General features: G+C 36.2%; 1 protein-coding gene across 17 annotated transcripts in view; it reads left to right on the top strand.

Annotated features, from left to right (window-relative positions):
- The window catches only part of DLG1 (discs large MAGUK scaffold protein 1), a 274,204-nt gene that overhangs the window by 241,766 nt on the left and 7,226 nt on the right, over window positions 1–25,212 (top strand). For 7 of the 17 annotated variants that reach the window (XM_070406510.1, XM_070406503.1, XM_070406502.1 and 4 more), the window contains 5 exons: window positions 4,424–4,465; window positions 7,107–7,157; window positions 8,257–8,358; window positions 8,612–8,784; window positions 14,984–15,093. In XM_070406510.1, coding sequence (XP_070262611.1) covers window positions 4,424–4,465; window positions 7,107–7,157; window positions 8,257–8,358; window positions 8,612–8,784; window positions 14,984–15,093 — 478 coding nt within the window. Of the gene's footprint in view, window positions 1–4,423; window positions 4,466–5,450; window positions 5,487–7,106; window positions 7,158–8,256; window positions 8,359–8,611; window positions 8,785–14,983; window positions 15,094–25,212 lie in introns of all 17 variants that reach the window. The other 10 variants (XM_070406507.1, XM_070406504.1, XM_070406501.1 and 7 more) reach the window with 2 other exon arrangements.

Genomic DNA, 25,212 nt, shown 5'->3' with positions numbered 1-25,212 from the left:
AAATCTGAGAGAATGCAACTAAGTCATGATAGCTTGTAGAGAGCTAGAAATAGAAACTTGTGCAGATTTTATGCTTTAATAAGGCAATTTTGAAAAAGTTCAGGAGGAAAAAAACGGTAAGATTTCCTTTAACAGTGACCAAAAGAAATATAGTTCAGGAGGGACTATAAAAGGTGCTCAGAAGTGTAGTTATGACATGCCATTTCAGACAAGGTTTGTACCTATCTCTTGTACATAGCTCAATTTTTATAGCTTTTTATTTTGTGGAACACCTCAAAGACTTCTTCTGTTAGGCACACAAGTTTTCGATTCTATCTCTCCTTTCTTGTCATTTTAAAGACTTATTAAGCAGATTTGTACAGAGTTCTTAGATGCCAAAACCAGACTTATTTTCATTTGTACTTGGAATAAGTATAATAGTACTAGAATTACGTGAGATTAATGATGTGTAGTATTTCAAGAGCACAAAGAGAAAACACATGATGCATTCTTAGGAAGAAATGTTTGATAGAAAGGTGAGACTTGGTTAAAGAGATTTGAAATTATTATGCTCATCAAATACCATAAACAAAATAAAAGCAAAAACTTGAAGAATATATTTATACCATGTATGCCAAAGGGATAATATCCTTACACTATACATTTCTAACATGAAAGGAAACAGACTAACTCTCCATTAGAAAACTGGACAAAAGATATGAGAAGAGTGCTCAAAAGATAAATGAAATGAGCATATAAAAATGTTCAGTGTTTCTAGTAAGGAATAAACAAAATGACATTTTACTGATTACCTTGGTAAACTTTTCTTTTAAAGGACAACTCAGTAATGTTGAGGGTTCTATAGAATGACTACTTTTAACATATTATTATTGGGAGTGTAAATTGGTACAGCCTTTCTGGAAAAGCATATCTTTTGACCTAATAATAATTCCCCATCAAGGAATTTATCCTTTGCTGAAATCGGTTTGGCTCAGTGGATAGAGCGTCGGCCTGCGGACTCAAGGGTCCCGGGTTCGATTCCGGTCAAGGGCATGTACCTGGGTTGCGGGCACATCCCCAGTGGGGGGTGTGCAGGAGGCAGCTGCTCGATGTTTCTCTCTCATCAATGTTTCTAACTCTCTATCTCTCTCCCTTCCTCTCTGTAAAAAATCAATAAAATATATATAAAAAAAAAAGGAATTTATCCTAAGAATGTAATCAGAGATGGAGATAAGGGTTTATATGTCAAGGTGCTTAATATTATTTAGAAATTACGGCACTCAAAAGTTGAAATCATCCTAGAATGTCTTACAATTAAGGAGTGGTTAATGAAGTTATCCATAACTTTATGATATTATATAGCCATTGAAAATCATATTTAGACATGATGACATAAATAGCTAAGATCGGGAAACAGCTCAAGTGCCCATCAGTAGATGAGTGCATAAAAAAGCTGTGGTACATTTATACCATGGAATATTATACAACAGTAAAAAAGAAGGATCTCTTACCCTTTGAGACAACATGGAGGGACCTGGAGAGTATTATGCTAAGTGAAACAAGCCAGTCAGAGAAAGACAAGTATTATATGATCTCACTCACATGTGGAATCTAATGAACAAAATAAACTGATGAGCAAAATAGATCCAGAGACACAGAAGCATGGAACCAACTGTCAGATCACAGAGGGAAGGTGGGGGAAGGTGGATGGATGGGAAGAGATCAACCAAAGAACTTGTATGCATATATGTATAACCCATGAACACAAACAATAGAGTGGTGAAGCCCTGCAAGGGGGGGTGGGCTAGAAGGAGTCAATGGGGGAAAGTGGGGGTCATGTAGTACTTTCAACAATCAAGAATTAATTTTTTTTTTAAATGACATGGAAAAATTTTCACAATGTAAGTGAAAAAAATAAAATACAGAACTATAGTCTCAGACTTAAAAAACATATTTAGGGCTATTTTGAATATTGTTGCTTTATACATGTCTCTTGGTGAGCATATATATGTGTGTTTTTCAGGTGGGGAAATAACTAGGAAAGAAATTGCTAGCTCATAGCTATGTATGTTCAGCTTTAGTAGGCACTGCCAAGTAGCTTTCCAAAGTGGCTGTACCAATATACCCACCCGTAGTATATGAGTCCCAGTTGCTGCATAGCCTTCTCCATGCTTGGCCTGTTTTGTTTTTGTTTTTCATTTTAGCCATTCTGGTGGATGGTAAAGGTATTCATTGTGGTTTAATTTGCATTTCCCTTTAAGTAAAAATTTATATATGTTTATTGGATATTTGAACATCTTTGATGAAGTGCCTTGAAGAAGATTAATTTTAATTATCAGGAAAAAAAGCATTTTATATTTTTAATAAACTTCAAGCAATGATGATTATGCTTTTCCATGGGCCATACTTTGAGTAACAAGATACTGGTAATCTTAGAAAACTAACTCAAGATGAATAGGAGAAATCCCCAGAAAAGATAGAAAGAAGATTGTAGTAACTTTAACTTTTTATTATTTAACATGTCAGACATATTCAATAGTAGAATAATAATAAAATAAACCCAGAGTATTCTTTTTCACCCGGCTTCTATTATTATCAACTCATGATTAGTATTATTTCTTCTATACTCCCACTTACTCTCCCCCTCCTTTTATTCCATTGCAGTAATTAATGTTTCTTTACATATTAGAGATTGCAGAGTGTAATATCAATCCTAATATAAATTTGAGAACTTTTTTTTTTTTGCATTCCTACTTCTGGGAATGAATGTTAAGGAAATAGGACAAAAGATAAAAGGCTATATAAATGGAGGCATTTATAATAATTACTGATGTTTGTGGAAAACAGTTTAAAGCAAACTAAAATGTCTAAGTAGTAAGTAGTAAAGTAAATCATGACTGATCAGTCTAATAAAATATTATACAAGAACCAGAGGCCCAGTGCACAAAAATCATGCACTTGAAGAAGAGGGGTACCTCAGCCTGGCCTGCGCCCTCTCACAGTCCAGGAGCCCTCAGGGGATGTCCGACTGACTGCTTAGGTCCACTCCCTGTGGACATCAGTTGGACATCCTTAGCGCTGCCACGGAGGCGGGAGAGTCTCCCGCCACTGCGCTCACCAGCCGTGAGCCCGGCTTCTGGCTGAGCTCCTGCATTGAGCATCTGCCTCCTGGTGGTCAGTGCACATCATAGCGACTGGTCATTCTGCTGTTCGGTCAATTTGCATATTAGCCTTTTATATATATGATGATGATGATTGAGAATAATTGTTTTGAAGTTCATGTGGTAATATGGGAAGAAATTTTTAAGTATAAACTTTTAAAAACCACAGTTCTACATGTTCTTGTTACAAATTATTTTTTAATGTTTTTGCTTTATTTAAAATATACATAATCACAATTAAGAAAGTTTTATCTTTGCAGGTTAGAATAACATACTTATTTTTTACTATAACAATTCAAAAACTGTTATCTTTATCTGAAATCTTAAGTTCTATCATTCTCTGAAGTTTTCAATAGTGCTACTTGACTTTAGGAGGCTCTGTGGATGGTATGATACAACAGATGATTTCTCCTGAAATTTTTTCTTAATCTACTGTTTTGCCTGGGGAAATTTTGGGTTTTAGTTTTTAGAAATAAAATTACTTTTTTATTCAAGGGAAATATTTATTGAGAGGACATCTGAGATTACATTTACATAAGAAGAGTACCTGGTGTTTACTGAACAATCAAGTTATGAAATGGGGTCACTTTCAGGAGGGGCCTGGCAATATGCAACTGATGAAAGCGTATTTGCTTTTATCTTTTTTGTTTTAAGCAGGCATTGTCAATTTCATCAAAGCAGAGTTTCACAAAAATATTAATCTATTTTCGAAAACAGTCCCATCTTCTAGAATTCCCTTCCACTTGACTTTTATTGGAGCATCTGAATCTGTGACATCTAAAATGCTTCATCTGTATGATCTCAGGATCATGGACTTTAACTTTTTTTTTTTTCAGGAACAAGAAAACTGAACTAAAAACAAGATCATTTATTTTTTGAGACATCTCCATTAAAATGGGCATCTGTTTGCTCAAATATAACTTGTCACCTTTGTCAGTCATTACTATTTCATAAACTAAATTAATTGGTGCCATTTTCTCTTTGGGGGTTTTATGTCTACAGTTGAACTAATTTAGAATCACTCTGACCTCTTTGTTCATAAACTGTGTTATACAAAAATGGGCATTGTCCTTAAGGAGTTCTTTTCCTTGCTAATTCATATTTATTTATTTGAAAAAATTAAAGTTTTCAAAGAAAATCAAAAATGCTTTTTAAAAATTTATTAAGTATGTGGTGTATATCAATATTTTGTAATGTCACCTTATGATTATATTTATAATTTACTTTTTTAAAACTCATGACACTGTGTTTTCTTTATTTTTTTCATTATCCTGCAATTTCAGAGCATGTAACTTCTAATGCCAGCGATAGTGAAAGTAGTTACCGTAAGTGTTTTAAGTTACTTGTTCTTTTGTAATCTCAAGTAATATATATTCTTTGGAATTTTTTTCCCTTAGTGATGTGTTCTAAAAACTGAAAATTAAATACTTAATCTTTTAAAATCAGGGAGAGACAACTAAAATTCAGAAAACTAGAAAAAATTATGTATAGAAGTTACTTTCCAAAATTTTAATGAAATACTGGAATCTTTTTTACAAAGAGTGCTATTTGTGAACATAGTACATATATGTGTGTATATCTTTAAATGGAGTAAATATATAGTTAAATGAGGGGTAAACTTACATTTTGCCATTTTCTTTAGTACTTATTTTGTTTTAATATGAGCATTAAAATCATTTTTCAGTAATACTAAATTATAATTGGCTTTATTTCCTTTTTTACTGTGTCACCAGTATTGGTCTGGGTCAAGTTATTGTTTATCACCAGCCTTTGGTGAATATAGAAATTATGGAGGAAGACTTTTCAACAGTTGCTCAGACTATAATACTGGTTTTATTTTTGGTGTTTTGTGTTACATTCTGGGTATTACAGTTGACCCTTGAACAGCATGGGTTTGAACTGCACGGGTTCACTTATATGTAGATTTTTTTCAATAAATACCGTAAATGTATTTTTTAAAGATTTTCTTAGCATTTTCTTTTCTCTAGTTACTTTACTGTAAGTATTCTTACAGTATATAATACACATACAAAATATGTGCTAATCAACTTTATGTTATCGGTAAGGCTTCCAGTAAATAGTAGGCTACTAGGAATCAAAAGTTATATGCAGATTTTCAGCTGTGTGGGTACTCAGCATCCCTAACCCCCAAGTTGTTCATTATTAAGTGAACTCTACAAGCATGTGAAGTTTTTAAACAGATTTGGGCATGGGAGGAGGGGAGAGTACATGAATATTGTCAGTTCTAGCACCTTAAAAATTAAAATGCTTTTCTAACTTTTTTTTTTTTACTGCTCTCTAATATGAAAGTAATCTTGATTACAGATGAGTATGGCTGCTCAAAAGGTCCATCCTGTTAATATCAGTTCCTACTATTTCTCATGTTGACAATATATACTTTTAATCCTCACTCATTTGGTTATTTTTTTCTGCATAATAATTACTTAATAATTTTCCTTTTTTGGTATGGGAATGTGATTTTATATATTTTAGCATTTTATTATAATCATAATTCACCATAGAGTAGTTGAGTAGCTTTCTAGACTAAAAAGAGGTAATGAAAGTATATACTGTCTCATCATTTGCATGAATTATTAGGTGTGGAATATTAAAATTGCATGTTTTTGCTAATATGTAAACCATGTTTTGCATACAGTACTTTAAAAAGCAGTTTGTAAATGTGTATTATGGTAATAATCTTAGAACAATGAAATATACTTTTAAAGTAGAAAAGAATATTTATGCCAATATGTAAATTTAAAAGATCTACAGCTGCATACATATAATATAAACCATTGACAAATTTAGTGAAAAGGTTGTTAAAGAATTGTGCTAATCCAGGAAAAAAATCTTTAAATACATTATCCAATATTGCTTGCTTTCATGGAACCACTTGAATTAACAGCCCTTCCTATTTGTTTTCACGTGTGTGTGTGTGTGTGTGTGTGTGTGTGTGTTAAGAACTCCTGAAATTGTTAACTCTTTTATAGTTCTTTTCATTGAGTTATGATTTCTAAACTTTTTACAGCTCTAAACCTTTAATTAATGTTAGAAGATTTAACTTATAAGATAAAAGCAAAATATATTTTATCTCCTTTACTGTGTGATTTATTTTGTTTGAAGGGAATGGATTTAGTTTTATGTTAAGCTTTTTTTTAGCTTACTTTACATGTAATTTTTTAAAAATTGAATAAATGAATTTTTATCAGTGAAATAGTGACAGTAGTTTTACCTCTGCATTAAAATTTTTTATTGTGCCTTAACCGGTTTGGCTCTGATTAGAGCATCAGCCTGTGGACTGAAGGGTCCCAGGTTCAATTCCGGTCAAGGGCATGTACCTTGGTTGCAGGCACATCCCCAGTAGGGAGTGTGCAGGAGGCAGCTGATCGATGTTTCTCTCTCATCGATGTTTCTAACTCTATCCTTCTCCCTTCCTCTCTGTAAAAAAATCAATAAAATATTTTTTTAAATTTTTTATTGTAAAATAGTTGTAATTATAAAAATATGCATGTGTTCTATTAAATGTTATACCTGACGGGACTAAAATAGCTGCATATTCTTAATAGCTGGAAATTACCTAATATACACATATGTAGAACTGCTCATCAAAGTATTAATCTTTTTAAAATTTGATAGTTCTTAGATTAATGGGCCATACTTGACATAACAAATGAAAATTTTAAATAGATCTAATGATAATCTGTAAACACAGATAATAGAAAGATACTTATGAAATACATAGCACATTTACATTTTGTTTTTACATTTATCAAACTTATCTTTATAGCTTTGTGATTTGCCACTTTTTTACTAAAACTTGCCAGAAATAATTTACAAAGTACCTTTTTCTACATCTGTGCTATTTCCTTAGCAACGTCCTAGTAATTTTTATGTTATGTATGAAGAATTAAATTAGCATTAGTTATCTTTACAGATTTTCTTATCTGTATTTTAATCTTCTAATAGGTGGTCAAGAAGAATATGTCTTGTCTTATGAACCAGTGAACCAACAAGAAGGTTTGTGAAGCCTGTTGATGTTTTATAATCTAGAAAAATATACTTTTTAATTTGGGAAATAGCTCTAAATCATACCTCAAAAAAATGTTTTTAGAATCTTACTATTTTTTTTAGTATATGAATAAATGTGGAACTTTACTATATGTATTTTATGAAATACGGGTTTTAGCCCAGAGTATAATAAAATCTAGTGGTTTTGTATTGGTGTCTTATTTCCTAAGTAATAATGTCTTTCCAGAGTTCATAAAAGTATTACTCTCCTTCCACTGACCCTTGTTCAAAATCTTGGAAGCATCTTTGATCTTTCTTTGTTCCTTATCTACCTTGTCCAATCAGTTTCTAGGAACTATTGTTCTTCTATCATATCTTTCTTATTTATCACCTCCTTGTCATCCCTACTACCACAATGTTAATTCTGACTGTCACTACGGATGTCTTCCAGCATGATTACAATCCAGTGTATACGCTTCTAGTAGATTATTTTTCTAGATTACTACTGTGATTAAATCACTTCTTAATACTCAGTTTCTTTTTGTTTTTCTTTGACCTGCTTTCTTACAATTTCTACTTCAAAAATCATCAGTAGCCCAATGTGGCTTTGTGGTTGAGTGTCAACCTATGCATTTACCAAGAGATCACCAGTTTGATTCCCAGTAAGGGCTTATGCCCGGGTTTTGGGCTCAATCCCCTGCAAAGGGTTTGCAGGAGGCAGCCAATCGATGTTGGTACATCAATGTTTCTATCTCTCCCTCTCCCTTCCTTTCTCTCTAAATTAATAAAAACATTTTTTAAATGATTAGTAAAATACAGGACTGTGTTTTCTCATTTGTAATGAGATGATGTTAGCAATGTACATAAACATTATCTGCTAAAATGCTGGATTTAACTTGGTTGAATTATCAATTCTTCCAACAGGAGGTTGACTTAAGCTTAAGATCTTAGTGAATGCTAATAAACTAGCAAGTTAGGCATCATTGGTGGAAAAAGAAAAAAAATTCTTACTATCTATTAAGGATACTTTGTTCTTTGGTGAAATAAAATACATTGATTTTTTTTTAGTGTTTATTCCTTTTAACATGCAGTATACTTATCTTGATAGTTAATTACACTCGACCAGTGATTATATTGGGACCTATGAAAGACAGGATAAATGATGACTTGATCTCAGAATTTCCGGACAAATTTGGATCATGTGTTCCTCGTGAGTAACCCCATAAAAAAAATCTTAATTATCATTCTTAACATTTTGTCACTGTGTGTGGTAAAAGTAAACATCATCATTTTTAGTGGTTTATATAGTTATTTTATCAGTTATTCTTCTATCCTTCATATTATTGTCCTTTTTCAAATTTAAATTAACCTCTGTTGCATTGAACTTTATAGAATAGGTATTTAAGTATAAAAATGGATTTGTGTATTTTTAATACTAAACACTTAAGTTCTTTCTATTAAAGATACAACTAGACCAAAAAGAGATTATGAGGTAGATGGAAGAGATTATCATTTTGTGACTTCAAGAGAACAGATGGAAAAAGATATCCAGGAACATAAATTCATTGAAGCTGGCCAGTATAACAACCATCTGTATGGAACAAGTGTTCAGTCTGTGCGAGAAGTAGCAGAAAAGGTAAGCATCAAAATGATCCCAGAATATAGTTTCTAATTAGATATGCCTTTGACAGTAGGATAGAAACTTTTAATTCATATTTTTTTAAAAATACAGATGTTGAAGAATTGATTAATGTTACTAATTCATTCAACTAAATAATATTAGATGGCTTGGGAAAATACATACAAGATAAAGAAGATAAAATGAGATAGAAATGATAACTTGAATCTCTCTAAGAAGGGAGATTATTTTAAGGTTCTATCCGTTTGCTAGAGATAGACCTTGTGTTTCCAACATCTAGCATAATTAAGGAGCTCAGATCAGCAATGTCAATCAGTAAAAATGAACCAGATGTTCAAGATAAGTTTAGTTGCTGCTGGTTCTGAAACTAGACAGAAATTTCTCCTAAAGAGTCAATTAATAAAAGACCATGTAAAAAATATTCAACAATACTGTAACAGCAAGAGATTATCTGAAAGCATCCTTCAGGGTAGTATGATGACTTACTGACATTGAGTTAAAACAGTTTTAAAGTGAAGCCAAAGTGTTACCCAGATGTGGTACTATGCTTAAAACACTACTTGGGTCTAGAAAACAACCATCAAGTTATTGTATACCTTCAAAACTAGTTGTTTAAAATTCAGTCATATTATACCAACAAAATGTAAAGCAGTAATTCAGCATCTCAGTTTTCCATCTGTAAATACTACTTTTTCTATAAAAGGTTTGGTTAATTCTGATTAGTTTTAAAAATTGAAAAAATGAAAATGTCAGTGATGGCAAGAATGTGAGAAAATAGGAAATCTTAGATATTGTTAGTGGAGATAGAAATTAATAGAACTTCTAAGAACAGTTTGGCAGTACCTACTAAATGCACATATCTTATGACTCAGATATTCTACTTCTTGGTATCTTGGTAGAGATTCACACATGAGGATCCTTTATAAGAATGTTCATAGTACCAACCACTTCATAATAGTGAAAAATTAGAATCAACAAAGGGAAATGAATAATTAAATATTATTTATTCATGCAGTGGGATAGCAGCTAGAATGAATAAACTAATATGTACTAAAGTGTATCCACATTAATAAATCTCAAAATTACAATGAATGAGTAAAATTACAAAGGATATATGCAGTATGATACTATGTATGTAAACTTTTAATAACATAAAACAGCCTGTATAGTTAATGAATACATATTTAGTAAACGTAAAAACATGCATGGGAATGATACATCTGCTTCAGGAGTAAATGCAGCCAATATCCAGTGGTTTTCCTTTGGGAAGAATGGACAGGAAATTGTAGCTTTAATTTTATTTGTAATATTGTATTTCTTTCAAATTTATTAAAAATTCAGCCCAGCCGGAGTGGCTGAGTGGTTGAGTGTCGACCTATGAACCAGGAGGTCAAGGTTCAATTCTAGGTCAGGGCACATGCCTGAGTTCAGGACTCGATCCCCAATGTGGGGCATGCAGGAGGCAGTTGATCAGTGATACTCTCTCATTGTTGACGTTGCAATCTCTCACACTCCCTTCCTCTCTGAAGTCAATAAAAATATTTTTTTAATTAAAATAACCATACGTTCAGCCTAACTGAAAAACTGATAATAACCAAACTTCAAATTAGTCAATTGAAAAGTAAACAACAAATCACAGCAAGCTATTTCTTGTGCAAACCTTGTGGAGAAGAAAATAATTGGAAGTTCCACAAAGTAGAAATATTACAATTAATACTCAGATCACAATGCAAGAAAAATCTATAGGTTGTTAGAAAATTCAAAACAAAAAGACCCAGACAACTGGAAATTTTAAAACCACCTGTTAACTCTTAAATGAAAGAGAAAATACAGAATTTCTTAAAAATAATAATGAAATAGTACATATCAGAATTCATAGGATACATTTAAAACCATGATTAAAGGAAAATTTACTACCTTAAAATTTTTCAAACAAGAAAAGAATGAATAAATAAACTAAATCCCAAGTCACATAGTATAAATAAAAGTGCAGATTATGTGGTATGCTGAGAAATAATAAGGTCAGAGAAGAAACTAGTAAAAAGAAAACAGAAAAACAATAGATAAAATCTGGTTTTTCTATAAGATCAGTGTCATTGATAAAACTTTAAACAGATACAAATTACCAATATCAGAAATGAGAGAAGTGACAGAATTTACAAATGTTAAAAGAAAAAAAAGCAGAGGCTATTAGAAACAACTTTTTACCACTAAGTAATTTAGATGAAATGGATAAAATCCTAGGAAGAAATAAAGCTCACTCAGGTAGAAATAGCCCAATATCTTTAATAAAATTGATTTTTACTTAAAAACCTTCCCACAAAGAAAACCCAGATCCAGATGGCTTCACTAATAAATTCTACCAAACATTTAAGGAAAAAATAATACCATTTTCTACATAAAATTTAAAAGGTGGGAACACTTCCCAACACATTCTGAGAGTCCAGCATTACCTAGATTTCAAAACTTGACAACACATTACAAAAAACTGCAGACTGGTATCCCTCATGAGAAATGCAGAAATTCTAAACAAAATGTTAGCAAATTGAGTCTAACAATATATAAAAAAGGTAATATGTCATGACCAAGTAGTGTTTATCCAAAGAATGCAAGGTACATTTAAATATTAGAAAGTTAGTCAATGTAACTAAAAAAGGAAAACCATATGATCACTTGCTTAGTTCAGGAAGAGCATTTGACAAAATCAGCATCAATTCTTGATTAAAACTCTCCACAAACCAAGAATAGAAGACAACCTTCTCAAATTGATAAACAATATTCCACGAGGATATTTTTCCATTGATTTTTAGAGAGAGTGAAAGGGAAGGGGAGAGACAGAGAGACACATCTGTTGGTTGCCTCCCTTACACACTGCAACTTGGGGCCAGGTATTGAGCCTGCAACCAAGGTATGCACCCTTGACTGGAATTGAACCCAGGACCCTTCAGTCCACAGGCCAACCCCCTATCCACTGAGCCAAACCGGCTAGGGCACCACTTATTTTTAACATTATACTAGAGGTTCTAGCCAGTACAATAAGGCAAAAGAAAGAAAGAAAATTCATGCAGATTGTAAAGGAAGAAGTAAAATTGCCTGTATTTGCGAATGACATCATGGTCTATATAAAAAATCTGATAGAATCTACCAAAAAAATAAAAAGAAAGAAAGCTACTAGAGCCTTAGCTGGTATGGCTCAGTTGGTTGGAGCATTATCCCATATTAACCCATATACCAGTGATGGCGAACCTATGACACACGTGTCAGAGGTGACATTCGAACTCATTTTTTTTGGTTGATTTTTCTTTGTTAAATGGCATTTAAATATATAAAATAAATATCAAAAATATAAATCTTTGTTTTACTATGGTTGCAAATATCAAAAAATTTCTATATGTGACACGGCACCAGAGTTAAGTTAGGGTTTTTCAAAATTCTGACAGGCCGAGCTCAAAAGGTTCGTCATTACTGCCATACACTGAAAGGTTGTGGTTTTGATTCCTGGTCAGGGCACATAACCTGGACTGTGGATTCATTGCCTGGTTGGGTGCATACAGGAGGCAACTGATCAATGTTTCTCTCATTCTCTCTCTATATCTCTCCCCTACTCCCCAGTAATTTGGCCAAAATACAAAAATAAACATTTTTTTAAGCTACTAGAACTAATAAGTTTAGCAAGATTTAAGGATACAGAAATCAGTTGTATTTCTATATACCAGACCAATTATAAATTGAAATTTTAAAAACAATATTATTTACTGTGGCACCAAAAAATATTAAATACTTAGAGATAAAGCTGACAAAGATATTGAGACCAATACACTGAAAACTCCAAAGCATTGCTCAGAGAATTAAAGACCTAAATAAATGGAGAGATACACCATGTTCATGGATTAAAGACTCAATATTGCAGAGCTATCAGTTCTGTCTAAGCTAATTTATATATGAACACAATCCCAATAAAAAATACCACCTTTATTATGGGACTTGATAAGTCAAATTGAAGTTTATATGAGAAGCAAGTACAATACAAAAAAGCTACAAGGGATTCCAGCCCTATCATATTAAAACATACTATAAAGTCTTCTTAATTAAAACCTAGTATAGTACTGTCACATGAATAGACAAACAGACCAGTAGAATAGAAAAGAGAATCCAGGCAAGACCCAAATATATATGAAAATATAGTATACTAGAGGCCTGGTGCACGAAATTCGTACACCGGAGGGGGTCCCTCAGCCTGGCCTGCACCCTCTCGCTGGCAGGTGAACATCCCCCTCGCAGCCCAGGATCCCTCTCACAGTCCAGGACCCCTCGCTCCTTAACCACCCTCCTGCTCGCTGCTCCTTAGCGCTGCCGCAGGGGTGGAGAGGCTTCCACCACCACCACTGCACTTGCCAGCCATGAGCCAGGCTTCTGGCTGAGCGGCGCTTCCCCCCCCTCCCCCCGTGGGAGTGCACTGGCCACCAGGGGGCAACTCCTGCGTTGAGCGTCTGCCCCCCTGGTGGTCAGTGCACATCATAGCAACCGGTTGTTCTGCCGTTCAGTCGATTGCATATTAGGGTTTTATTATAGGATGATGAAGGTGCAATCTCCAGTCACCAAGGCTTTTAATAAAAGAGTTTTTGGTAACTAGTGCTGGGACGACTAGAAAAAAGTTAATTAATTAATTTAAAACCACACTATACACAAACATTGGCTGTAATACAATTGACAGAAGAAAATATAACCTAATCATAGTGCAAGTTTTTAACTATGAATTAAAATTTGGATCCAATAAAAGACTAATAAATTTGACCAAATTAAAAATAAAAATGGTTTTTACTTGGTAAAAAAAAAACTTTTCCAAAAACTAGTGGGAAACACTGTTACCAAAGTCAAAAAGCAACTGACAGAGAAAAAATTCCAAGCAAGGGGCTGATATTCCAAATATATAAAGAACTCTTAAAAATTAAGGAAATAGAGACCAAAAACCTAATAAAATAACAGACAAAAAGATATGAATACACAATTCACACAAAAATAAGGTGTAGAAATAATAAATTAGAAACTAATGAGATTGATTAGCTACAGAGGAAGGGGTGGAAAAGGATGGGAGATGGAAATGAGGTAGAAAGGATGAAGGTTTGACATTTCTTCAAGTATACCTTTTTTTTTTTTTTTTTTTTTTTTTTTTTTTTAAATATATTTCATTGATTTTCCACAGAGAGGAAGGGAGAGAGACAGAGAGCCAGAAACATCGATGAGAGAGAAACATCGATCAGCTGCCTCCTGCACATCTCCCACTGGGGATGTGCCCGCAACCCAGGCACATGCCCTTGACCGGAATCGAACCTGGGACCCTTCAGTCCACAGGCCGACGCTCTATCCACTGAGCCAAACCGGTTTCGGCTCAAGTATACCTTTTTATATAATTTTGACTTTTATAATTATGTTAACATTTTATATATTTTTAAAAATAAAAAAGAAAGGTGAGGGGAAATGAAAAATGATATACAAACAGGAACTAAATTAACTAGATTTCAAACAAATCACTGCATTAAAGAGGGGAGGGGAAGAGAGGAGAGTCTTAATTCCAATAATCCTGAACCACAGGTTAAAGACAAAAATATCTGTGAACAGATATTGAACTCTTCTTTTGTTTTTCAGAGTGGTATGAGCTAACAGTTGTGAAACTAATTTATATTCTAGAGTTGAGCAAATTAATATATTGACAATAATGAGAGCCAGGTTTCTTAATGTATTTTCATTCCTTTTTAAATGTAATATTTGAGAATGGAAAATTATTCATAGTCATTATTCATTGTCTTTATTTAATTTGCTAACAAAAATAACAAGTTTCGCCCTAACCGGTTTGGCTCAGTGGATAGAGCGTCATCCTGCGTACTCAAGGGTCCCAAGTTTAATTCCGGTCAGGGGCATGTACCTTGGTTGTGGACACATCCCCAGTAGGGAGTGTGCAGGAGGCAGCTGATCAATGTTTCTCTCTCATGATGTTTCTAACTCTCTATCCCTCTCCCTTTCTCTCTGTAAAAAATCAATAAAATATATTTTAAAAAAATAAAATAACAAGTTTGTTAAAGTGAACAGGATCCAAACATATCATAATTCTGATTCTGTACCTATAGGAAATATATCTTTGATATTATTGAAAATATTTGTTTTCACTTGTTTTTCTTCTTTATTCTCTCTATTTTAGGGCAAACACTGTATCCTTGATGTGTCTGGAAATGCCATAAAGAGATTACAGATTGCACAACTTTACCCAATCTCCATTTTTATTAAGCCCAAATCCGTGGAAAATATCATGTAAGTGAAATAAGACACAGGCTCAAAGTAGAGATTCAGTCTCTATCACTTATTAGATTAGGTAATTTACTTAACCTCCCTGTATCTCAGTTTCTTTATCTGTAAAATGGAGAAATTAATAGTATACCCACCTCTTAGGATTGTTGTGAAGATTAAGTAAGCACTCTGTGATATTAACTATCATCATCACCAACTTTAATATACTTAAGAATAAGGGAACGTGTATTAGAATTTTAAATTTAAACAGTCACATTTGGCGCTAGTACCTACTGAATGGAGCAGCAGTATAGCTCTGAGTAACCATCTAATCTAATAAAAGAGAAACATGTAGCCGAAACCGGTTTGGCTCAGTGGATAGAGCGTCGGCCTGCGGACTGAAGGGTCCCGAGTTCGATTCCGGTCAAGGGCATGTACCTGGGTTGCGAGCACATCCCCAGTGGGAGATGTGCAGGAAGCAGCTGATCGATGTTTCTCTCTCATCGATGTTTCTAACTCTCTATCTCTCTCCCTTCCTCTCTGTAAAAAATCAATAAAATATATATTTTTAAAAAAAAGAGAGAGAGAAACATGTAAATTGACCATACCTCCGCTGTGCCCCAAGCCACGCCCATGAGCCATTCGGCAACTATATGCAAATTAACCCAACCAAGATGGCCGGCAGCCACAGAGCTGGAGCAAGCAGGAGGCTTGGTTGCCCAGGCAATGGAGGAAGCCAAGCCTCCCGCCTGCCATGGCCAGCTCTGGCCTCCGCTAAAGGCAACAAAGTTTCAATTATAGAAGATAAATAAACCCCAGATACCTGCTTCCAGCCATCCTCCACTGGGAGCTTAGGTGGCTGGGGGCCGTGGCCAGCCTGCAAACAGCCATCAGCCCCTCACCCAGGCTGGCCAGGCACCCCAGCGGGACCCCCACCCTGGTCCGGGACACCCTTCAGGGCAAACCAGCTGGCCCCCACCCATGCACCAGGCCTCTATCCTATATAATAAAAGGGTAATATGCAAATTGGCCCTAACAGGAGAATGACTGGTCACTATGACACACACTGACCACCAGGGGACAGACGCTCAATGCAGGAGCTGCCCCCTGGTGGTCAGTGTGCTCCCACAGGGGGAGCTCTACTCAGTCACAAGCCAGGCTGACGGCTGTCAGTACAGTGGTGGTGGTGGGAGCCTCTCCTGCCTCCTCAGCAGCGCTAAGGATGTCCGACTGCAGCTTAGTCCTGCTCCCCGCTAGCAAGTGGGCATCCCCTGAGGGCTGCCGGGCTGCCAGGGGGACGTCTGACTGCCAGCTTAGGCCCAATCTCCCGGGAAACGGGCCTAATCCAGCAGGTGGTTATCCCCCAAGGGGTCCCAGACTGCGAGAGGGGACAGGCCAGGCTGAGGGACCACCCCTCCCCCCCCCCCCCCCCAGTGCACAAATTTTTGTGCTCTGGGCCTCTAGTTAAGAAATAAAACGTTGTATAATAGAGGGCAAGAAATACAATTTAAATAAAAACTAAAAGAAGAGAGAAAAGGGCAAATAAAAACATAGGTGGGGCAAAAAGAATACAGATAGTCATATGGTATAAATGAACTCAAATATTTCATCAATTAAATGATAGACTGAATAGTCCAGTTAAAGAACAAAGATCATCAGAATGGATGAAGAAAAAACAATTGTGTGTTGCTTTTGTAGAAGAGGAACAAATATTTTCCTTCTACTCTTCTAGGTTCTAAGCTGTAACAAAAGACAGAGTAACAAGAGAAAAGCTTACAGATTTAATTTTTTCATGGCATAGAAGCCTTCATAAGGAAATGAAGTTCCAAAGAAATGGTTAAACCTGAGCACTTTTATACTATAGGTTTGACAAAGAGTAGAAAGTCACGGGTAAATGTGATAGGACCATAGGATATGAGTTAAGAGTAGTAAACTAGAGGAAACTTACGAAGGCCTGTTCATTCAAATTCCTCTTAGCATCCCTCCAGGAATGCTTCTTTTCTCCAGGTATAGGGAGGTCATCTCTCACATGAAGATCTTATGACTTATTTAAGGGGTAGGTCAGAGTTCTTCCTGCACCTGTCATTTTTCAAATTCCTTTATCTTAATGTATGCAGTATGCCAAGATACCATATTTTGGGATAGTGTGTATGAAACCTCTCAACTATATGTTGCTTTCATAAGGCACACCTTAAATATTAGGCTATGGACAGACCAAAAGTAAGAGAATAGAAAAAAGATATGCCATGCAAAAATTAATCATAGGCAAGCTGGTTTATATTACTATATCAAAGTATAGTTTAAAGCAAGAAGTATTAATAGAGATATAAAAGAGCAATTTTACAAAAATAAAAGTTTCACTCTATCAGGAAGATCTGTTTAGACATTTATTTGCATTTAGTAGCTCAGTTTCAAAATATATAAAGCACAAATATACAACTGTACAGGAAAAGAAAAATCCCACAATCATAGTGGGAGAACTTTAACACATCAGTCAGAAAGTAATAGAATAAGAAAACAAACAAAAAATCAGTAAGGATATAGAACAGCACATATTTCGAACTTTACCTTACATATGTAGAACACTACATTTGACATCAACAAAATTTACACATTTATTTGAAGCATGCATAAAATTACCAAAACTAATCATATGCTAAGCTACAGAATACAAATGATTAAAAACAAATATTCTGTGGCCATTATGAAATTAAAACAAATCAATAATGAAAAGATCACTAGAAAATTCCCATATATTTGGGGGTTATACATTATACTTCTGAATGGGTCAAAAAAGAAATCAGCCTAAATTAATAAATGTTTTTAACTAAATGAGAAATCAGCTTAAATAAGTATTTTGAAATGCTAATGAAATTACCAAGTGCGGAGAAACCAAGATGGCGGCATAGGTAAATACCGGAAATTGCTGCCTCCGACAACAACTTCAAAAATACAATGAAAAGACAAAACGGACATCATCCAGAACTACAGGAAGGCTGGCTGAGTGGAAATTCTACAACTAGAAGGAAAGAGAAAAGCACACTGAGACCCAGAGGAGCTGCGGAAGTAAAAGTGCAGAGGTACGGAGGCTCGGGCATGTGCGCGGAAAGGGGCGGGCACCTGAGGATGCGGCTGTCTTTTTGAATCGCGAGGGAGTCACAAGCTCCCGACTGCTCTGAACTCCAGTTCCGGGAGGTCTCTGGGGACCCAGGACTCATACGGGGAGAAACTGGACTGTCTGGCAGCAAGCAGAACTCGGAACTCGAGGGCGGCTTTCCCTCAGAGGTGCTTACAGCAATTACCGGGACACTGAGACGCGCGGCCCCTTAGGGCAAGGCTGAGGATCAGCAATAGCTGCTTGTTCTGCCCTGTTGCTTCCAAGACCCCGCCCCACCCAGGCTGTGGCAGAAGCTTTTGCATATGAATGCCCTGGCCCTTTGCAATCTGAAAAGTACCTAACAAACTGCAGCTGGGCCAGACAGACCCAGAACTTCCAAGAGAAGACCCAAGGCCCCACAGCAGCTTGCATTGCTTCACAGCTGGGCCTCATCTGGGCACCTCCAAACCCCCCAAAAAAGGAAGGGGAATCTGCAGATCTCTTCGTAGCTCCTGCTGGGTAGCTTTAGGCAGAGGCTAAATTAGCACCTCCTTAGAACCAAGAGCCAGTGTACCCAGTGGTCAGAGTGGGACCATCCAGATTACAACTCCTCAGATCCATAAGGGACACACTCAGGGGGCAGACTCAGTGAGCACCAAAGCCCCACTGAAGCAAGTCTTGCCCCAGAAGGGTGTCTTCAGCACAGAAGTTCTCCCACTGCAGACACAGCTGATTCTCACAGCCAACTGGCCTGGAGGTCAATTCCTCCCAGTGATAACTACAACAATCAAGGCTTAACTACAACAAGACTGTGCACACAGCCCACAAAGGGGTGCACCAAGAGTGTCCACCTCAGGTAATTGGGGAGACTGAGCCACTGGGCCCTATAGGACACCTAGCACACAAAGCCACTCTACCAACACAGGGAAGCATAAAAAATGCGGAGACAAAGAAACAGGTCACAAATGGCAGAAATGGAGAAAAGCAAATGACTGGATACAGAGTTCAAAACCACGTTTATAAGGTTTTTCAAGAATTTTATGGAAACCGCCGATAAATTTAGTGAGACCCTGGAGGATATGAAAAAAGACCAACTAGAAATTAAGCATACACTGACTGAAATAAAGAATAATATACAGAGATCCAACAGCAGACTAGAGGATCCCAAGAATCAAGTGAAAGATTTGAAATATGAAGAAACAAGAAATACCCAACCAGAAAAGCAAAAAGAAAAAAGAATTCAAAAATATGAAGATAGTGTAAGGAGCCTCTGGGACAACTTCAAGCGTACCAACATCAGAATTATAGGGGTGCCAGAAGGAGAGAGAGGACAAGATATTGAAAACCTATTTGAAGAAATAATGACAGAAAACTTTCCCTACTTGGTGAAAGAAATAGACTTACAAGTCCAGGAAATGCAGAGAACCCCAAACAAAAGGAATCCAAAGAGGACCAAACCAAGACACATCATAATTAAAATGCCAAGAGCAAAAGACAAAGAGAGAATCTTAAAAGCAGCAAGAGAAAAAAAGTCAGTGACCTACAAGGGAGTATCCATACAACTGTCAGCTGATTTCTCAACAGAAACTATGCAGGCCAGAAGAGAGTGGCAAGAAATATTCAAAGTGATGAATAGCAAGAACCTACAACCAAGGTTACTTTATCCAGCAAAGCTATCATTCAGAAGTGAAGGTCAGATAAAGAACTTCACAGATAAGAAAAAGCTAAAGGAGCCCTGACTGGTTTGGCTCAGTGGATAGAGCGTCGGTCTGAGGACTGAAGGGTCCCAGGTTCGATACTGGTCAAGGGCATGTACCTTGGTTGCGGGCACTTCCCCAGTGGGGGGTGTGCAGGAGGCAGCTGATTGATGTTTCTCTCTCATCAATGTTTCTAACTCTCTATCCCTCTCCCTTCCTCTCTGTAAAAAAATCAATAAAATATATTTAAAAAAAAAAAAAAAAAAGAAAAAGCTAAAGGGGTTCATCACCACCAAACCAGTATTATATAAAATGCTGAAAGGTATCCTTTAAGAAGAGGAAGAAGGAACAGATAAAGATAAAAATTATGAACAACAAATACACATCTATCAACAAGTGAATCTAAAAATCAAGCAAATAAATAATCTGATGAACAGTATGAACTGGTGATTATAATAGAATCAGGGACATAGGGAATGGACTCACTATTCTTGGGGGGTGAAAGGGTTTGAGGGGTGCAGGAAGAGATTGGGCAATCATTGTGCACCTATGGATGAGGACAGTGGGTGGGGAATGAGGTCAGAGGGTGGGGTGGGAACTGGGTGGAGGGGAGGTATGGTGGGAAAAAAAGACAAACCAATGTAATAATCTGAACAATAAAGATTTAATAAAAAAAAAAAAAAGATGCCGAAACCGGTTTGGCTCAGTGGATAGAGCGTCAGCCTGCGGACTGAAAGGTCCCAGGTTCGATTCCGGTCAAGGGCATGTACCTGGGTTGCGGGCACATCCCCAGTAGGAGATGTGCGGGAGGCAGCTGATCGATGTTTCTCTCGCATCGGTGTTTCTAACTCTCTATCTCTCTCCCTTCCTCTCTGTAAAAAAAAAAATCAATAAAATATATTTTTTTTTAAAAAAAGAAATAAATTACCAAGTAAATAAATTTGGAGGATCTAGCAGCCTTGCTAATGGAAAGCCACAACCATAAGTATTAGGAAAGAATGCTGGAAGTCAAATATTAGGAATAAATGTTGAAAATCTAAGATCTTGAGAAATTAGAAAAACACCAGTCAATTAAACTCAAGAAGGTAGAACTTAATGAAATAGAAAACAAAATTATGGGAGAGAGGATCAACAAAACCAAAAATTGTCTTTAAAAATACTATAAAATGTTAATAAGAAAGATTAAGGAAAGAAAATAAGGCATAAATAATATGAGGAATTAAAGTGGGAACATCATTATATATTCAATAGACATTAAAAAGGTTAGCACAGGAAATCAATGAGCAAAGGACTTGGACACTTCACAAAAGGGGATATCCAAATAGTTAGTAAACATGAGATATGGTGATCAATTAATTATGGAAATGTAAGTTAAAACCACAGTGTCAAACTCTATCACCCACATGCTGAAAGAAAATGTCAAATGTTGGCAAGGATATAGAGCAACTGAAACTTAACACTGATAAGAGTGTAAGTTGAAACTTGCACATTTGTAAACTGTTCATAGTATCTCCTAAAGCTGGACATACACATAACTTAAGAACTAGAAGTCTCATTCCTAGATACATACTCAATAGAAATGTTTATAGATGTTTACCAAAGACATGTATGTACTAGGTTGTTGACAGAAATACTATTCAAAATAACCAAAACATTGAAACTATCCAAATGCCCATCAGTGAATACATAAATTATGACATAGTCACACAATGAAATATTCTGCAGTACTGATTTTCAACTTGTTTCATCTCATGGCACACATAAACTAATTACTAAAATTCTGCGGCACACCCAAAAATAAATTTTTGCTAATCTAACAAAAAAAATAGTCACAATTTTGATTCATTTACACCAAATGACTATTGTGCTGGCTGTTGTCACTGTTTTTTTATTTAACCCTTTGCACTCCGCTGTCCCCTCTCAGGGGACATCGGAATTCTAGCATATCACTCGGATGTCCCCTCTCAGGGGACATTGCAGTTTATTAGTGATTACGGGGAATTGATTTATTTCAACGCAACTTTTTGAGACATGCATGTTTCCCTGAAGTTTTATCTTGAAATGGCACAAGAAATTAAATCAAAATATCATAAAATTACTAAGATATATACAAGAAATGTCAGCGGGTTTTGTGTCGGATTAAACAATAAACTACATATTCCCGATGTGGGACAAAGAAAACGGGACTGCATTGTGTGTTCTAACAGGAAAACACCTGGTGGCAGGCGTCAAACCACTTATTACTGTCAAACATGCACTAATCAGCCTGCAGTGCATATTGGGGAGTGTTACAAAACTTATCATACTGTACAAAATTATAAACAATAAAATATTGGTTTTTTTGCAAATATACATTCCTCGATGTCACCCAATTCATATAAGTCTAATATCATTATAATACGTTACTTGGTTCCAAAATTATACTAAATAATACGAGGGTCTGTAAATGCACGTTTCCGCCGCAAAGTAGCGTCAAGTAGCTGGTAGCCAATGTCCAGAATGGTTTGGAGTGCAAAGGGTTAACACTAAGGGAAAAGAGGTCAGTGCCCTTGACTAAATAGTCAGGTATTGCATGTTTTAAACATTCTTGTGGCATGCAGGTTGAACATTTCTGTTCTACATTAATGATAATGAGCAGTCTTCACTACACACAAAAGTATATCCATACCTCAGAGATATTGTAGGTTCAGTTCCAGACCAACACAATAAAGCAAATCCTATATAATAAAAGGCTAATATGCAAATCGACCAAATAGCAAATGACTGGTTGTTATGACATGCACTTACACCAGGGGGCAGATGCTCAATGCAGGAGCTGCCCCCTGGTGGTCGGTGCGCTCCCACAGGGGGAGCACCGCTCAGAAGCTGGGCTCACAGCTGGCAAGCGTAGCGGCGGTGGCAGGAGTCTCTCCTGCCTCCACAAAAGCACTAAGGATGTCCGACTGACGGTTTAGGCCCGCTTCCTGCGGGGAGCAGGCCTAAGCCGTCAGTCAGACATCCCCCGAGGGCTCTCAGACTATGAAAGGGCGCAGACCCAGCTTAGGGGACCCACCACCACCACCTCCTCCCCCCCCCCCCCCCCCAGTGCACGAATTTCGTGCACCGGGCCTCTAGTATTACAATAAAGCAAATCACAAGTTTTTAGTCTCCCAGTACATACAAAAGTTATGTTTACACTATACTATAGTCTATTAAGTGTGCAGTAGCATTATGTCTAAAAAAACAATGTACATACCTTAATTAAAAAACACTTTATTGTTAAAAATGCTAACCATCATTGAAGCCTTCAGCAAGTCATAATCTTTTTTGACAGTGAAGTGTCTTGCCTGGATGTGACGCTGAATGACCAGGGTGCTGGTTGTTGAAGGCTGGGGTGGCTGTGGCAATTTATTAAAACAACAGTGAAGTCTCCCCTATCGATTGACTCTTTCTTTCATGAATGGCTTCTCTTATAACCTGCAATGCTGTTTAATAGCATTTTACCCACAGTAGAACTTCTTTCAAAATAAGAGTAAACTACCCTAGCTGGCTTGGCTCAGTGGATAGAGAGTTGGCCTGTGGACTGAAGGGTCATGGGGTTGATTCTGGTCAAGGGGCATATGCCTAGTTTGCAGGCTCGATCCCCAGTAGGGGACATGTAGGAGGCAGCCAATCAGTGATTCTCTCTCATCATTGATATTTCTGTCTCTTCCTCTCCCTTCCTCTCTGAAATCAATAAAGATATATTAAAAAGAATATCCTGCTAAGTGGAAAACAGCACTTTTTTAAAAAATATATATTTTATTGATTTTTTATAGAGAGGAAGGGAGAGGGATAGAGAATTAGAAACATCGATGAGAGAGAAACATCGATCAGCTGCCTCCTGCACACTCCCTACTGGGGATGTGCCCGCAACCAAGGTACATGCCCTTGACCGGAATCGAACCTGGGACCCTTGAGTCCATAAAAATTAATAAATAAAAAGAAAAGGTTTTTAAAAAATTAGAGTAAACTGCTACTTTATTAACTAAGTTTATGTATATTCTAAATCCTTTGTTGTCATTTCAACAACCTTTACAGTGTCTTCAGGAGTAGATTCCATCTCAATAAATCACTTTCTTTGTCCATCCATATAAAGCAACCCCTCATCCATTCACTTTATCATGAGATTATAAAGGGAGAAAGTTTTACAATAATAGTCGGAGACTTCAATTCCCCACTCACAGTAATGGATAGAACAACCAGACAGAAAATAAGTAAAGAAATGGAGGACTTAAACCACACAATAAATCAGCTAGAACTAACAGACACATACAGAACACTCTACCCAACAACAACAGATTACAGGATGGAGCCAAGGTAGATTTATAGTTCTTTGTTTGGAAAATAATACAAGAATCACTGTTTTGTGTACTCACAACTATAACCTACTTTTGCCCCATCCTGTATACATTCTCATTTGCACATGCGACATTTTCCAGGATAGACCATAGGTGGCAAAATGCCTAAATAGATTTTAAAAGATAAGTATCTTCTCTGATTACAGTAGGTTGAATTTAGATATCAAAAGTAAGACTAGAAATTTGACAAAATTGTGGAAATTAACAAGCAGTGGATCAAAGAAGAAATCACATGAGAAATTAGAAAATATTTAAGAGATGAATGAAAACAGTAACATAAAAATGTATGGTACACAGCAAAAGCAGTGCTAACAGGGTAATTTATAGCTATAGATGCTTACATTAAAAAGCAAGAAAGCACTAGCCGGTGGTCTTCAGTTGTTAGAGCATCAGTCCTCACACCTAAGGGTCTCAGGTTTGATTCCCAGTCAACGGCATGTACCTAGGTTGTAGATTCACTCCCTGTCCCCAGTTGGGGCACATACAGGAGGCAGCCAGTTGATGTATCCTCACATCAATGTTTCTCTCTCTCTTCTCCTCCCACTCTCCTCTTTCTTCCAGTCTCTTTGAAAAGCAATGGAAAAAATACTCTCAAAAAAAAAGGCAAGAAAGATGTCAAATTAACAACCTAACTATAACTTAAGGAACTAAAAAAATAAAAACAAACTAAACCCAAAACTAACAGAAGGAAGTGAATAAAGATTAGAGCAGAAATCAACAAAATAGGAAACAGTAGAGAAAAATCAGTGAAACCAAAAGTTGATTCTTCAAAAAGATGGGCAAAAAATGACAAACCTTTAGCTAGATGGACTAAGGGGGGAAAGAGAAGACTCAAATTATTAGAATATGAAATGAAACGGGGGACATTACTACTAATTCTACAGAAATAAAATGACTATAAATAGAGTACTATGAACAAATGAGCACCAAAAGAAATGGATAAATTCCTAGAAACATAAAACCTACCAAG

The sequence above is a fragment of the Myotis yumanensis genome, unplaced genomic scaffold, assembly GCF_028538775.1.
Source record: "Myotis yumanensis isolate MYYU_CA2020_CCGP unplaced genomic scaffold, mMyoYum1.0.hap1 SCAF_2, whole genome shotgun sequence".
Taxonomy (NCBI): domain Eukaryota; kingdom Metazoa; phylum Chordata; class Mammalia; order Chiroptera; family Vespertilionidae; genus Myotis; species Myotis yumanensis.
Note: the sequence above shows the minus strand (reverse complement) of the source record. Positions and strands in the feature narration are given on the sequence as shown.